The sequence below is a fragment of the Balaenoptera acutorostrata genome, chromosome 1 (assembly GCF_949987535.1).
Source record: "Balaenoptera acutorostrata chromosome 1, mBalAcu1.1, whole genome shotgun sequence".
In the NCBI taxonomy this organism is placed as follows: domain Eukaryota; kingdom Metazoa; phylum Chordata; class Mammalia; order Artiodactyla; family Balaenopteridae; genus Balaenoptera; species Balaenoptera acutorostrata.
The window spans coordinates 128,690,303-128,706,785 of NC_080064.1; the positions used below are offsets into that span (position 1 = coordinate 128,690,303).

Sequence of the window (16,483 nt, forward strand, 5' to 3'; positions counted from 1 at the left end):
CTGTCTCCAGGGTGGTCGTCATCTCGCGAGAAAGGCTTGAAAGGGAGGGTGTCCAGAACGAGGAGAGGGAGGAGTCAAGGCCGCCTCCGCCTCCTCCACCTCCCCCTGTAGGAGGGGGTGCCGAGGGAGGGGACAGTTGCTGATCTCTGGATGTTCTCGGTAGTCTGGAGAAGGAGAGTATGAGGCGAGCTCAGGCCCGGGTGCGGCCGGGCTTCGGGGGCGAAGGCGCTGCCGCTGACACCGCCATCTAACTCGCTGCTACCGCGAGGCCCGGCGCGCGGATGGTGCCGGTGCGGCTCGGGTGTTGATCCGCGTGTCCCCTCCCCCTCTTCCCCTCCCCCACGCGGTGGTCTCCTCTCCTCCCCCGGCCCGGCGGAGCCATGTCTCGGGGTGGCTGCTGCCCACACCTGTTGTGGGACGTGAGGAAAAGATCCCTCGGGCTGGAGGACCCGTCCCGGCTGCGGAGCCGCTACCTGGGTGAGCGGGGGCCCTGGGGCGGAGGCGCTGAGGTCGCCGCCCAGAGGTGGGGGAGGGGGCCACGCCGCTGGGGTTCTTGGAGGTGGGACAGCGCCTGGGCAGGGAAGCCCCAGAGACGCCGAGGTGCTGGGTGGACCTCGGCGGACGGACCCCGTGCCCGTTTCCTCCCATGGCTAAGTCCCCCTTCCATGGTGCCAGCCGCCGCCCTTACTGGGTTTTCCTTCGGGGGGCCGGACAGGGGGCAGACGGTACTGGCCGGGAAAGGTGTTGGGGTCGCTTCTGGAGTGGAACTCGGGAGAAGACTTGTCGAACCTCCCCGAGCTGCCGCGTTTAGAGCAGAAGTTGGCGCTTTTGCTCTTCTCCACCGCTCTCCTCGCTCAGCCGAAGGACCTAAGTTTGTGTTGACCGCCCCTCCCCTAAAGTCTCGGGAGGGCTTAGGTGTCCGTGGCGACGCGTTGACCTCCCTCGGGGACTCCACGCTCCAAACAGACTCGGTGTAAACTCTTGTGCGGCTCGGAGCCAAAACCTGAAAGTGATAGCTGAGCTCTCCCCACCCCCGCGCGCTTTCCCAGTTGGACTCTGCTGTTCGGTCGTTCCGACCGCTTTAAGGAGGTGTAGGGTTTCACGTTCCCATTCCCACCCCCTGTGAAACACACTTGGCATTTACTGTTACTTAGTTAAGCTTTCTAAAAACAACCTTCGATACTTGGGGGAAAGGTAGTCCAGTTTTTTTCGTTTTGCGTAAAGCGGATTTGTGAGGATTCTGGGTCACGCCTGAGCTAAAAGTGGACGGATTTAGTAGGGGTCTTTTTTCTTCCTTCCTCTGCAATCTTTTCATTACTCTTTCTTCTTTTTCTTTTCTTTTTTTTTAATTTGAAGATAAGACAACATCACTAAAAATTTTTTCTTTGCAATTTTGTTACTTTTTGCTAGGTATTTGTTGATGTCATTTGGTTTTGACTTAAAATCAATAAAAGAAAATGAAATTTCGCTACACCTAACAGTTCCGGTTTGTGAGTTATTTGAGAGAAGTTAGCAGGCATTTTTTTCCCTTGCTCATGTTTTTTAGTGTCTCGAGTGACATGAATACATTCTTCTTGTAAAAACTTAATAAGAATGAAGCACAAATCCTTGTGATTTCTCCCATTCCAGTTTCACACACACACTCTTTGAGAGGTAACAATGTTCTCTGTTTCTTGAATGTTCTTCCAGACCTTTTTCTTTGAATTCTTACAAGCACATGTGTATATGTAGAAATGCTGTAGGAGTGTGTGTGACCTGAATATATGGTGTCATACTGTAAACACTGTTTTGCAACTTGCTTTTTTTTTTACATTACATCTTGGAGATCTTTGCATGGCAGTAAAAATAGATCTATACAGTCTTTTAAACTGTTGCAGAGTATTTAACGGTATGAAGGTGTCATCGTCGACTCAACCTTTCTTTATGTTTTTGGACGTTTGCTATTACTAACAGCACTACAGTGAACCTCCTTGCACATGCTTTTTGTGCATTTGTTCTAGGATAAGTACCTGGGGTGGTGATTAATCATTTTAAAATTTAATATCAGTAGAGAGCTTTTTTAAACCATTAACCTAAAAGATGTGCAGTATTTCTTTTAATACTTACTTGCTGAGAAAGAACTTAATTTTAGCTTAAAAAAAAACTTGTGTTCTACACCAATGAATTTATATGTGGTCCTTTATCTCTATTAGTTGGAGCATTTAAATAAGTAGTACTTATATGTAGGTTGATGTATTAATGTTTTCTACTGGTTCAGTTACTTCAGCTGTATCTATGATAGAGTCAATTAAAATATAAAACCATACATTATCTTTTTCCCTTCCTCTTCTAGCTCCATAATGGGAGTGGAGCTCGTGTGTTGGGTGGAGGAGAATTGAAGACTTAAGAGTCCACTGTCTTTAGTAGAAAGTCGAAATTATAGATTTTCAAATATATGTATATTCATGCAGGAAATTCCATATCTTACATAATATTTTAAATGTGGTAGTAATATATACTTTATAATTAGCACGTCCTTTAAAAGTGGTTTTTTTAAATATTCAAAAATAGCTTGAAGGGTAATTTCTTAGCCTTAGGAGACTTTCTTTACACCTTTAGTTTATCCATCTCTTCCACACTCCAGTGCTAATCTTGGCTTAGCAGGAAACAGCAAAATCCACATTGGTATTGCCTGAATTAATGAGATTTTTAAAAAATGGTATTTTGAAGTACTCTTATAAAGTCTTCTTTTTAAAAAGTCCAAGTGTTTTAAAAAGTAAATAGATTTTTTTTGGTGGGGGACTTCAATATTTAAACATTTTGATTGTTTATAGTATTGTAGGTTAGATATTTTTCTAATTTATCTCCATTATTTGTATTTCTAATAATGAATTACTTCTAAATAACAGTAAAATTGGGATAGAAGCAATTGACAGATTTTTCTTGTAACATGTGCATTTCAAATTAACCATAGCATGTGCCTTTTCAATAGTAGTATTCATGTTTTACAGGTGATTTTATTTAAATTTGGTTAATTTTCTCTTTTCCTCCCATCAAAAAAAATTGCAGTTCACAAAACATCCTTTTATATTGTGAGAATAAAGGTAATTTGTAATTTGTCATGTGTTATTTAGAAGAAGATGCATATGTTTACTTATAGCCCACAAATTCACAAGATTCACCTGAACCAATGAAGTGTTTTGTCTAGCATGGATTCAGAGGCTAGGCCAGGGATTGTAATCTTTGTGAGCCCGATCTAAATTTCAATGGAGGATTTATTTTTTTAAAGAGCAATTGTCAAAGTCCAGAGTCAGAGACACCTTTAGGTCTAAATGTTTCTTAAGATACCGTATACTAGTTATAGAGTAGTGCTTTTGGAACTCAATGATTGTTATAATAATTTATTAGCCATACATATTTCATTACAGTTTTATAGAGATAAACATTACTTATAAAAGAAACTATCATCTGTACATTTCTTCTTTCTCTTCCTGTTTCTCTCATTTTAGACAGGCTTGCCTACAATTTGAATTTACACTTTCTAACCCTTCTAAATTAAAAGACAGTAATTGACTAACAAAAAGCAATTTAAGGGAAATTTTCAAGGGAGTTGTTTGCCCTAATGTATTATATGTTTAATACAAAGTGTTTAAATTATGATGAGGCAGTGTTTTGGTCAACTTGGGATGCTGTAACAAAATACCATAAACTGGGTGGCTTTTGAACAACATAAATTTATTTTTCAAAGTTTCGGAGGCTGGAAGCTTGAGATAAGGGTGCTCACATGGTCAGGTTCTGAGTCTGGTGAGGGCCTGCTCCCTGGTTCATAGCCATCTTTTCACCATAACCTCACAAGGCAGAAGTGAGATAATTCTCTGGGATCTTTTTTATAAGGGCACTAATCCAAGCCTAATCACCTCCCAAAGATTCCCACCTCCTAATTAGTATTTCAGCAGAGGAATTGGTCCGGGTGGGGTGATGGGGGGACACGAACATTCAGACTATAGCACTAAGCCAGTGACAGCCTTATAGTGGAGATTGAAATCTTCTTTCGTTCAGGCGATTAGGAAGTCTATGTCCTTTGAATATCATTAGGGTCAGTATGTATTGAAATGGATAATTTTGCATTTAGATTAGTCTTTAGCATATCTTGAATACATCTATATTCAGACTTACCAAGTTCTTCATAAAGTGTTGCCGGGTTAAAACATATTTTATGAGGGTCAGAAAATTCTGAGTTTTGCCTCCTTGTTAACTACTGGGGAAAAGTTAGTGAAGTATTTGTATTTTGTTTCTTTAGTCTTAAAATTTCAATGAAAGCTAAAAAAGGTCTGATTTTAATAGTTAATAATGACTATTAACTATTAAAATATTAGTTGTGTCGCACGGGCTTAGTTGCTCCGGGGCATGTGGGATCTTCCCGGACTAGGGCTTGAACCTGTGACCCCTGCACTGGCAGGTGGATTCTTAACCACTGTGCCACCAGGGAAGCCTTACTCATTAGTTCTTATAAAATTTTTTTTTTGCAGGCTTTTTTGGATTTTATGTAGATGATTATGTCACTGCATATTAAGATTCTTCCTGGGATTTCCCTGGCGGTACAGTGATTAGGACTTGGTGCTCTCACTGCCCAGAGGGACCAGGTTCAATCCCTGGTTGGGGAACTAAGATCCCACAAGGAGCGTGGTGTGACCAAAAAAAAAAAACCAAAAAAACAAAATTTCTTCCTTTTTTACCTATGTTATTTTTTTCTTCTGTTTTCAATTTTCTTGCTTAATTGCATTGACCAGGACTCCAGTAGAATCTTGAAAGGAAGTAGTAAGAGTGGACATTGTTGCCTTATTCCTCATCCTGGAAAGCATTCAGTCTTTAACTGTTAAATACGTTGTTGACTGTAGGTTTTTGTAGATACCCATTGAAGAAATCCCCTTCTACTCTTAAATTGCTGAGAGTGTTTATCATGACTAGCTGTTGAATTTTGTCAGGGTTTGTTCTGCGTCTGTTGAGTTGATTATATGATTTCTGTTTCATAGATTATGTTAACATATTGATTGATTTTTGAATGTTGAACCAACATTCAATTCCTGGGCCAAATCCTACTTGGTTATGATAAATTGTCCTTTATATATTGCTGGCTTCACTTTTGGTAAGAATTTTGTGTTTTTGTTCTTTAAGGATATTAGCTCACAGTTGTTACATTTTTGCCTGTTTTTGGTATCAGGATAATGCTGGCCTCATAAATGTGTTGGAAGTGTTCTTCTCTTTTTCTGAAGAGTTTGTGTAGACTTGAAATTACCTTTTCCTTAAATGTTTGATAGATTTCATCATTGAAGCCATCTGAGCTTGGAGTTTTCTTTGTGGGAAGGTTTTGTTTTGTTTGGCACTTTAACTTTTAATTTAGAGATAACTGTAGATGCATGTGCAGTTGTTAGAAATAATACAAAGAGATCTCATATACTCTCAATTTCCCGATGGTAATATCTTGTACAACTATATTAATATATCACAATCAGGAAATTGACATAGATAGATCTATGAATCTTATTCAGATTTCCCCAGTTTTACATGCACTTTTGCATGTGTGTGTATTTAGTTCCATGCAATTTTAGCACTGATTTTAATTAATTTAATTTTTTAAAAAATTTTTATTTTATTATTATTTTTTAAATACATCTTTATGGGAGTATAATTGCTTCACAATGCTGTGTTAATTTCTGTTGTACAACAGAGTGAATTAGCCATATGCATGCATATATCCCCATATCCCCTCCCTCTTGAGCCTCCCTCCCACCCTCCCAATCCCACCTCTCTAGGTCTTTGCAAAGCACGGAGCTATTCTCCCTTTGCTATCCTGCTGCTTCCCACTAGCTATCTGTTTTACATTTGGTAGTGTATATGCGTCGATGCTACTCTCACTTCACCCCAGCTTCCCCCTCCCCTGCCGTGTCCTCAAGTCCATTCTCTATGTCTGTGTCTTTATTTCTGCCCTGCCACTAGGTTCATCAGTACCATTTTTTTTTTTTTTTAGATTCCATATATATGTGTCAGCCTATGGTATTTGTTTTTCTCTTTCTGACTTCACTCTGTATGACAGACTCTGGGTCTATCCACCTCACTACAAATAACTCAATTTTGTTCTTTTTATGGCTGAGTAATATTCCATTGTATATATGTGCCACATCTTCTTTATCCATTCATCTGTCAATGGACATTTAGGTTGCTTCCATGTCCTGACTGTTGTAAATAGTGCTGCAGTGAACATTGTGGTACATGACTCTTTTTGAATTATGGTTTTCTCAGGGTATATGCCAAGTAGCGGGATTGCTTTCTATTTTTAGTGTTTTAAGGAACCTCCATACTGTTCTCCATAGTGGTGTATCAATTTACATTCCCACCAACAGTGGAGGAGGGTGCCCTTTTCACCACATCCTTTAAAGCATTTATTGTTTCTAGATTTTTTGATAATGGCCATTCTGACCGGTGTGATGTGATACCTCATTGTAGTTTTGATTTGCATTTCTCTAATAATTTTAATAAATTAATGTTAATTAATGTTAATAGATTAAAGTGGTTACCACCATATTTAAGGTACAGAACAGTTTCATCACAATAGTCCTTTGTGATCCCATTTTTAGCCACAGCTACATCCTTCCCTCCCAACGGCTAACCCCTGGTAAACTACTAATCTGTTCTCCCTTTCTATAATTTTGTCATTTCAAGAATGTTACATAAATAACATATATGTAATGTTATAAATAACAGCATGTAAACTTTTGAGATTGGCTTTTTTCACTCTGCATAATTCCCTTAAGATTCATCCAGGTTGTGTGTACAATAGTTTATTTCTTTCTATTGTTGATTAGTATTTCATGATAGGAATATATAACTAATCGTTCATTTGTTGAAGATATTTGTATTGTTTCCAGTTTTTTTTTAAACTGTATTTAATTTTTTTTTTTAAAGTTGCTTTCTTAATTTTTATTTATTTATTTATTTATTTTTGGCTGTGTTGGGTCTTCGTTTCTGTGCGAGGGCTTTCTCCAGTTGTGGCAAGCAGGGGCCACTCTTCATCATGGTGCGCGGGCCTCTCACTATCGCGGCCTCTCTTGTTGCGGAGCACAGGCTCCAGACGCGCAGGCTCAGTAGTTGTGGCTCACGGGCCTAGTTGCTCCGTGGCATGTGGGATCTTCCCAGACCAGGGCTCGAACCTGTGTCCCCTGCATTGGCAGGCAGATTCTCAACCACTGCGCCACCAGGGAAGCCCTGTTTCCAGTTTTTGACTATTAAATAGAGAGCTGTTACGAACATCCATATACAGGTTTTTGTATGAACGTAAATTTTCATCTCTGGGATAAATGTCCAAGAATTGTAGTTACTGCACTATATGATAAGCACATTGTTTACTTTTGTAAGAAACTGCCATACCTTTTTCCAGTATGGCTGAACCGTTTTATGTTCTCATCAGCCACGTATGAGTAATCCAGTTTCTCTGCATCATCAGCAGCATTTAGTGTTGCCACTGTTTTTTATTTTAGTAATTCTAATAAGTGTGTAATGGTAACTCGTGGTTTAAATTTATAATTTCCCTAATGGTTAATTTTGAGCATCTTTTTATGTGCTTTTGGTTTTTTTTAAACTATCTTTATATTTTCTTATTCTTTTTTTTAATTGAAGTGTTGTATTTAATTGAAGTATTTTAAATTGAAGTATCAATTTTTAATTGAAGTACTTAATTTAGTTCCAGGTGTTCAACATAGTGATTCGATATTTATGTACACTACAAAATAATCACCACGATCAGTATAGTTACTATGTGTCACCATACAAAGTTATTACAATATTATTGACTGTATTTCCTATGCTGTACATTTCATTGATGTGATTCATTTATTTTGTAATTGGAAGTTTGTACCTCTTAATCTCCTTCAGCTATTCCCCCCAACCACCTCCCTTTAGGCAACCACCTGTTTGTTCTCTGTATCTATGAGTCTGTTTCTGTTCTGTTACGTTTGTTCATTTGTTTTGTTTGTTCTCTGTATCTATGAGTCTGTTTCTGTTCTGTTACGTTTGTTCATTTGTTTTGTTTTGTTTTTAAGATTTCACATGTAAGTGAAATCATGTGATATTTTTGTTTCTCTCTCTGACTTACTTCACTTAACATAATATCCTCCGGGTCCATCCACGTTGTCGTAAATGGCAAAATTTCATCCTTTTCATGGCTGAGTAGTATTCCATTGCATATATATGCACCACATCTTTTTTATCCATTCATTTGTTGATGGACAGTTAGGTTGCTTCCACATCTTGGCTACTGTAAATAATGCTACAATGAACATAGGGGTGCATATATTGTTTCGAATTAATGCTTTTGTTTTCTTCTGGAAATTACCTAGAAGTGGAATCACTGGATAGTATGGTAGTTCTCTTTTTAGTTTTTTGAGGAACCTCCATACTGTTTTCCATAGTGACTGTACCAATTTGCATTCCCACCAACAGTGCATGAGGGTTTCCTTTGCTTCACATCCTCTCCCACACTTGTTATTTGTTGTTTTTTGATAATAGCCTTTCTGACAGGTGTAAGGTGATATCTCATTGTGGTTTTGATTTACATTTCCATGATGTTTACTGATGTTGAGCATTTTTTCATGTGCGCATTGACCATCTGTATGTCTTCCTTGTAAAAATGTCTGTTCAGGTCTTCTGCCCATTTTATAATTGGGTTTTTAATTAATTAATTAATTAATTAATTAATTGGCTGCATCGGGCCTTCGTTGCTCTGCGCGGGCTTTCTCTAGTTGCAGCGAGCGGGGGCTACTCTTCATTGCGGCGCGTGGGCTTCTCATTGCAGTGGCTTCTCGTTGCGGATCATGGGCTCCAGGCACGTGGGCTTCAGCAGTTGTGGCATGCAGGCTCAGTAGTTGTGGCTTGTGGACTCTAGAGCAAAGGCTCAGTAGTTGTGGCACACGGACCTAGCTGCTCCGCAGCATGTGGGATCTTCCCAGACCAGGGATCGAACCCATGTCCCCTGCACTGGCAGGTGGATTCTTAACCACTGCGCCACAAGGGAAGTCTCTCGGGTTTTGTTTTGATATTGCATCGTATGAGTTTTTGGTGTAGTTTGGATATTAACCCCTTATGAAATATATTGTTTGCAAAAATCTTTTAACATTCAATTGGTGGTCTATTAGTCTTGTAGATAGTTTCCTTTACTGTGCAGAAAGCTTTTTAGATTGATGTACTCCCATTTGTTTATTTTTGCTTTTGTTTCCCTTGCTGAGGAGAAAAATAAAAAAAAATATTACTTAGACTGAGGTCAAAGAGCATACTGCCTGTATTTTCTTCTAGAAGTTTTATGGTTTCAGGTCTCACATTTAAGTCTTTAATTCATTTTGAATTTTTGTGTATGATGTGAGAAAGTTTGTTCAGTTTGATACTTTTGCATGTAGCTGTCCAGTTTTCCCAACACCATTTATTGAAGAGGCTATCTTTCCCTTCATTCTGTATTCTTGCCTCCTTTGTCGTAGATTGATTGACCATGTACGTGTGGGTTCATTTCTATGTTTTCTATTTTGTTCCGTTGATCTGTGCGTCTGTTTTTGTGCCAGTACCATACTGTTTATTTGCTTTAGCTTGTAGTATAGTTTGAAATCAAGGAGTGTGATACCTCCAGCTTTGTTCTTACTAAAGATTGTTTTGGTTATTTGGGGTATTTTGTGCTTCCATAGAAATTTTAGAATTATCTATTCTAGTTCTATGAAAAATGCCATTGGTATTTTGATAAGAATTGCATTGAATCTATAGCTTGCCTTGGGTAGTGTAAACATTTTAACAATATTAATTCTTCCAATCCACAAACTCAGTATATCTTTCCAATTGTGTCATCTTCAATTTCTTTTATCAGTGTTTTATAGTTTTCTGAGTCTTATACCTCCTTGGTTAGATTTATTCCTAAGTGTTTTATTCGTTTTGATGCAATTGTTAATGGGATTTTTTTGCTTAATTTCTCCTTCTGGTAGTTTATTGTTACTGCATAGAAACAAAATATTTCTATATATTAATTTTGTATCTGTAACTGTATTGAATTCATTCATTCTAATAGTTTTTTGGTGGTATCTTTAGGACTTTCCATATGTAGTATCAGGTCATCTGCAAACAGTGACAGTTTTACTTCTTCCTTTCCAATTTGGATTCCTTTTATTTCTTTTTCTTGTCTGGTTGCTGTGTCTGGGACGTCCAGTACTATGTTGAATAAAAGTGCCAAGAATGGGCATCCTTGTCTCATTCCTGATTTTAGGGAAAATGCTTTCAGCTTTTCACTGTTGAGTGTGATGTTAGCTGTGGACTTGTCAGTAAAGTGGGCCTTTATTATGTGGAGGTGTGTTCTCTTTATACCTACTTTGTTGAGGATTTTTATCATAAATGAATATTGAATTTTGTCAAAAGCTTTTTCTGCATCTATGGAGATGATCACATGATCATATGATTTTTATTCTTCAATTTGTTGATGTGGTTTATCACACTGATTCATTTGCAGATATTGAATCATCCTTGCATTCTTGGGATAAATCCCATTTGAATATGGTGTATGATCCATATAATGTATTGTTGAATTTGATTTGCTAGTATTTTGTTGAGGATTTTTGCATATGTGTTCATCAGTGATATTCACCTGTAATTTCCTTTTTTGTGTGGTTTTTTTTTTTATTTTATGGTATCAGGGTGCTGCTGGCTTTATAGAATGAGTTCAGAAGTCCTTCCTCTAGTTTTTTTGAATAGTTTGAGGATAGGTATTAACTCTTCTTTAAATGGTAGAATTTACCTGTGAGGCTGTCTGGTCCTGGAGTTTTGCTTATTCTTAGTTTTTTGGTTATTGACTCAATTTCATTACTGGTAATTGGTCTGTTCAAGTTTTCTATTTCTTCCTGATTCAGTCTTGGGAGATTGTACATTTCTAGGAATTTGTCAGTTTTTTTGGGGTTGTCCATTTTATTGGTGCATAGTTTTTCATAGTAATTTCTTATGATCCTTTGTATTTCTCCTTTCTCATTTCTGATTTTATTGATTTGGGCCCTCTCTTTGTTTCTTGATGTGTGTAGCTAAAGGTTTATCAATTTGGTCTATCTTTTCAAAGAACCAGCTCTTAGTTTCATTGGTCTTTTCTATTGATCTTTTAGTTTTTATTTCACTTATTTTGCTGTTTTTTTATTTCTTTCCTTCTGCTAACTGTGGGTTTTGTTTGTTATTTTTCTAGTAGCTTTAGGTGCAAAGTTAGGTTGTTTGAGATTTTTCTTGTTTCCTGAGCTAGGCTTGTATTGCTCTAAACTTCTCTCTTAGAACTGCTTGTGCTAAGTCCCATAGATTTTGGATCAGTGTGTTTCCATTTTCATTTGTTTCCAGGTATTTTTGGATTTTCTCTTTGATTTCATCAGTGATCCATTGGTTGTTTAGTAGCATGTTGTTTAGCTTCCATGTGTTTTTTGTGTCTGCAGTTTCTCTCTTTATAGTTGATTTCTAGGCTCATAGCGTTATGGTCAGAAAAGATGTTTGGTATGATTTCAGTCTTAAGAAGATTTATTGAGACTTGCTTTGTGACCCAGCTTGTGCTCTATCCTTGAGATGTTCCATGTGTACTTGAGAAGAATGTGTATTCTGTTGCTTTTGAATGTGAACGTTCTTTCTATATCTATTAAGTTCGTCTTATTTGATTTTTTTTAAATTTACTGAGGTAAGATACACAACATTTATCTTAACCATTTTGTAAAATATTTATTTATTTATTTATTTATTTATTTGGCTGCATCGGGTCTTAGTTGCAGAATGAGGGATCTTTTGTTGTGGCGTGTGGGCTCTAGAGCGCGTGGACTCAGTAGTTGTGGTACGTGGGGATCTCTAGTTGTGGCACGTGGGCCCCATAGCATGTGGGCTCAGTAGTTGTGGCATGTGGGCTCTCTAGATGTGGTGCACGGGTCTAGAGAGTGCAGGCTTAGTTGCCTCATGGTGTGTGGGATATTAGTCCTCCAACCAGGGATTGAACCTGTGTCCCCTGTATTGGGAGGCGGATTCTTAACCACTGGACCACTAGAGAAGTCCCTGATAGGTTGTTTAAGGTTAGTGTTTCCTTATTGATTTTCTGTCTGGATGATCTATCCATTGATGTAAGTGGAGTGTTAAAGTCCCCTAGTAGTAGTATGTTACTGTTAATTTCTTTATGTTTGTTAATATTTGGTTTATGTGTTTATGTGCTCCTATGTTAGGTGCAAATATATTTACAATTGTTAATGTCTTCTTTTTTTTTGGCCGTGCCGTGCAGCTTGTGGAATAAGTACACTCCCCTCAGGTCACCAGAGTTGTATGACCTAGGGGTGCCCCCTGTGTGGGCTATGTGGGCCCTTTTGTTGTGGTGGGTCTGATTGCTGTGGCACTCTGGTACATGGGGCTGGCTCCCAGCCCACTTGGCTGTGGGGTCCTGCATAGTGCAGAGGCTTCCAGCTGCTTGTGGCTGGGGCCAGGTCCTGGTATGGCTGGCTGTGCAGTGCAGGAGTCCTGGGCTGATGCTGGCCAGCTGGCAGGTAAGGCCAGGTCCCAACACAGCTGGTTGTTGGTGCTCGGAGGGGTCCTGCCATCTTTATATTTTCAGTGGCGTGTATTTTCATGTCTCTCACTGTTGTTTTTTCACTGTTGTTTTTTGAGACTTATTTATATAGTTTAGGTATTAGTCCTTCGTCAGATATGCAGTTTGCAAATATTTTCTCCCAGTGTGTAGTTTGTCTTTTTCTTCTTTTCATAGAGTCTTTTGCAGAGTAAAGGTTTTTAACTTTGGAGAGGTCCAATTTATCAGTTTTTTTCTTTTATGGATTATGCTTTTGGTCTGATGTCTAAACACTCTTAACTTAACCCTAGGTCCTGGAGATTACCTCCTGTGTTTTTTCCCTGAAGTTTTATAGTCTTATATTTTTACGTTTAAGTCCAGGGTCCATTTTGTGTTAATTTTTGTATGAGGTATGTGATTTACCTTGAAGTTCATTTTTGTGCTTATGAGTGTCCACTTGCCCTAGCACCATTTGTTTAAAAGTCTGTATTTTCTCCATTGAATTGCTTTTGCACCTTTATTAAAAATCAGTTGGGCACATTTATGTATATCTAATCAGTGTTCTCTATTCTCTTGCATTGATCTGTGTGTCTGTCCCTCTGTAAATACCATACTGTTTTGCTTACTGTAGCTATATAGTAAGTTTTTACATCAAGTTGAGTGACGTTTTCTCCCCTCAGTAATTCTTTTTCAAAATTGTTTTAGCTCTTCTATGTCTTTTACCTTTTTGTATGAATTTTAGAGTAAGGTTGTCCTTATCTCCAAAATACCTTGCTGGGATTTTGATAGGAATTGCATTGGACTCACATATCAGTTTGGGAAGGACTGGCATCTTTACTATGTTGAGTCTTCTAATCCATAAACACAGTACATCACTCCAGTTATTTAGTTCTTTGGTTTCTTTCATCAGCATTTTATAATTATCAGGATACATATCTTCAGCATATTTTGTTATATTTATGTCTAAATATTTAATTTTCTTCTGAGCAATTATTAATGTTTTTTTTTTTTTAAATAAACCTATTTATTTATTTATTTATTTTTGGCTGAGTTGGGTCTTTGTTGCTGTGTGCGGGCTTTCTCCAGTTGCAGCGAGCGGGGGGTACTCTTCGTTGTGGTGCGTGGGCTTCTCATTGTGGTGGCTTCTCTTGTTGCAGAGCATGGTCTCTAGGCATGTGGGCTTCAGTAATGTGGCTCGCGGGCTCTAGAGCACAGGCTCAGTAGTTGTGGCGCGTGGGCTTAGTTGCTCCGCGGCATGTGGGATCTTCCCAGACCAGGGCTCAAACCCATGTCCCCTGCATTGGCAGGCGGATTCTTAACCACTGTGCCACCAGGGAAGCCCAAATGTATTGTGTTTAAGTTCAACTTCTACCCATTCATTGTTAGTATGTAACAGTGTGATTTTTTTTGTGTGTTGATCTTATATCCTGTGATCTTGCAAAACTTACGTATTAATTCTCAGAGGTTTCTGGGTATATTCCAGGAGATTTTCTATGTGGAAAATCATGTCATCTTTCAATAGGGACTGTTTTATTTCTTCCTTTCCAAACTATGTGCCCTTTTTTTTTTCTTAACATTATTCCAATGTCTAAAACTTCCAGGACTGTGTTTAATAATACTGGTGAGAGTGGACTTCCTTGTATTGTCCTGATTTTAAGTGGGAAGCATTCAGTCTTTCACCGTGAAATGTGATATATTTTAGGTCTTTTATTGGTGCTTATTACCAGATTGAGGAAGTTTCCCTCTGTTGCTAGTTTGCTGAAAATGTTAATCATGAATGAGTTCAATCAAAGAAGCAGAATTACTAGGAGATATACAGACATACACACAAAGATGTGTTACTGGTATTTGACTTTGTATAGTTGTGGGAACTCATTAAACTGTCTCTGTAAATTTGTTTTCTTCATGTCTTTTGCTGGGGCTTGACATCCTCAGGACAGACAGTTGGGAAGGGATGATGGTAAATTGGGGATAGGAAGGACAAACCTGAACCCATGAAAACAAGATCTATGCCAGTTCTCACTGTCTTCAGTCTTATAGATGTAGGTGTTTTTTTAGGAGAAACTGGTACCCTTTGTCATGGACCTAAACACAAATTGGCCTAGTATTCCAAGAACCTCAAAGAGGATCTATGGGTAGGCAGGATGGTTATAGGCCTAGTTGCTCCCCATTCTAACGAGGTGAGCCAGACAAGTTACAATGTATATAAACAATATAAGCATCAATAAAAATCAGTATTGCTGTTGCTTTACTTCCACCCACCAATCTTGTGCAAATATGACTGGTAATTCAAGTAACATGAAACATACAGGGAAAAAATTCTGGGAAACATGGTTCCTTGTGAGTTGACACATTTCAAAGCCACCACACTTAACTGCTGCTTGTTGTTCATTGTAAGGCTCTTGGTAGGGATGGGAGGGGGATTCCTGTCCCTCCTTTAAGGATAGGCAGTTTATACTTCTTTCCTTTCCTGAAGGCAGTTGCCTTTGCCTGAAATGGACATGAGGGTTTCCTGCCTCTCTTAAAGCTAGTGGACCTTTGCTGAGGCTCTTTTTAACTAGGGCTTCCCCAGTGGCTTAAGACTTTTGCTTCCCATGAGAGAAGGGCCTGAAAAGTGACTGGAGTTTCCTTTTTAAGTCTTACCCAGACAGGGACTCTCTCAGGCTTCCTGTTGTTTTCAGTGTTTCTTATGAGTACTTGGGGGCGGCTCATGGAAAAGAGCTGGTGACTGAATGTAGATTCTCTCTGTGCCTAGGATCCTAGAGATTCTAAACTGTGTCTCTAGCCCACATTTGGCCTTTAAACATTCATTTGAGTTTTTACTGTTTTCTTCTTACACATTTTGATTGTAGTCACTTCTTTGTCCTGTTCTTTGTCAAAGGTAAAACAGTTCTGTGTTCTTTCTCTCCTCAGAGTTTGTTACACTTTAATTTTCAGTTCTTCTGGTTATCTGGCAAGATATCTTGGGAGCCAAAGAAGAAGATTATGTCAAGGAGACAGCATTTACCTATGACAGCTAATGCTATGAGGTTATGAAAAATGTGCCTTGAAAGAGACCATTGAATTTACTGATACTCCACGATTTCTGAGAATAAAACCAATGAATAGGAGGGGGCAAAACAGACAGTTCAGGAAAAGGAAGACCTGACAATGAGCTAGAGATGGCAGCGTTTGTAGTTGACTAGGAAGTTTGGCCTTAAAGAGAAGTTGCTCAAAGGGGCAGTAGAGTCAAGTAAAGTGAAAAGTTTTGTTAAAGTGCTGTTCCGTCTCTGTTTCTCAGTATCAGTAGCCTTATTCTTTTCTCTTAACCAGTTGAAGTTACCCCAACTCCTTAATGAAGTCATTTTTTAAAAATCATTTTCTCTCGGGACTTCCCTGGTGGTCCAGTGGTTAGACTCCACACTCCCAGTGCAGGGGGCACAGATTTGATCCCTGGTCGGAGAACTAAGATCCCACGTGCTGCACAGTGCGGCCTAAAAACAAAAACAAACAAAAAAATCATTTTCTCTCTTTTCAGACAATATTAACTCAGAACAATCCCATGTGTACATAGGGAGAGAACGAATCTTAAGTGTCTATAGTAGATCAGTCACATCTATGAGTTTTGCATATGCTACTTAATTTATTCCAGACAGTAAGCCTGTAAAGTTGATGGTATTATTCCCATCAAATATAAAATTTTTGCAAATGTAAAACTAAGGCCCTGAGATGTTAAGTTTTGCCCAGTGTATGTGTAGTATGTTCCAAGTTAGATTTAAGCCTAACATTTCTTGTCCCAAGCATCTCAGTCTAATAACGGAGATAGGTACTTGAATAAATAAGTTATGAAGCTGTTTCATAAGTTACAGAGCCATTAAAAATGAGCAGTATGTCTATATTTATTGCCAGTGAAAGATGTTCACCTTGTATTATTGA

The 16,483-nt window shown here is 38.6% G+C and overlaps 1 protein-coding gene across 7 annotated transcripts in view; it reads left to right on the plus strand.

Annotated features, from left to right (window-relative positions):
• Window positions 1-109: 109 nt before the first annotated feature.
• DCAF6 (DDB1 and CUL4 associated factor 6) overlaps window positions 110-16,483 on the plus strand; it is a 168,834-nt gene continuing 152,460 nt past the window's right edge. For 2 of the 7 annotated variants that reach the window (XM_007172465.3, XM_007172467.3), the window contains exon 1: window positions 110-477. In XM_007172465.3, the coding sequence (XP_007172527.1) occupies window positions 381-477 (97 nt within the window). In that variant the 5' untranslated portion in view covers window positions 110-380. The remainder of the gene's footprint in view (window positions 478-16,483) is intronic. The other 5 variants (XM_007172468.3, XM_007172470.3, XM_007172469.3 and 2 more) reach the window with 3 other exon arrangements.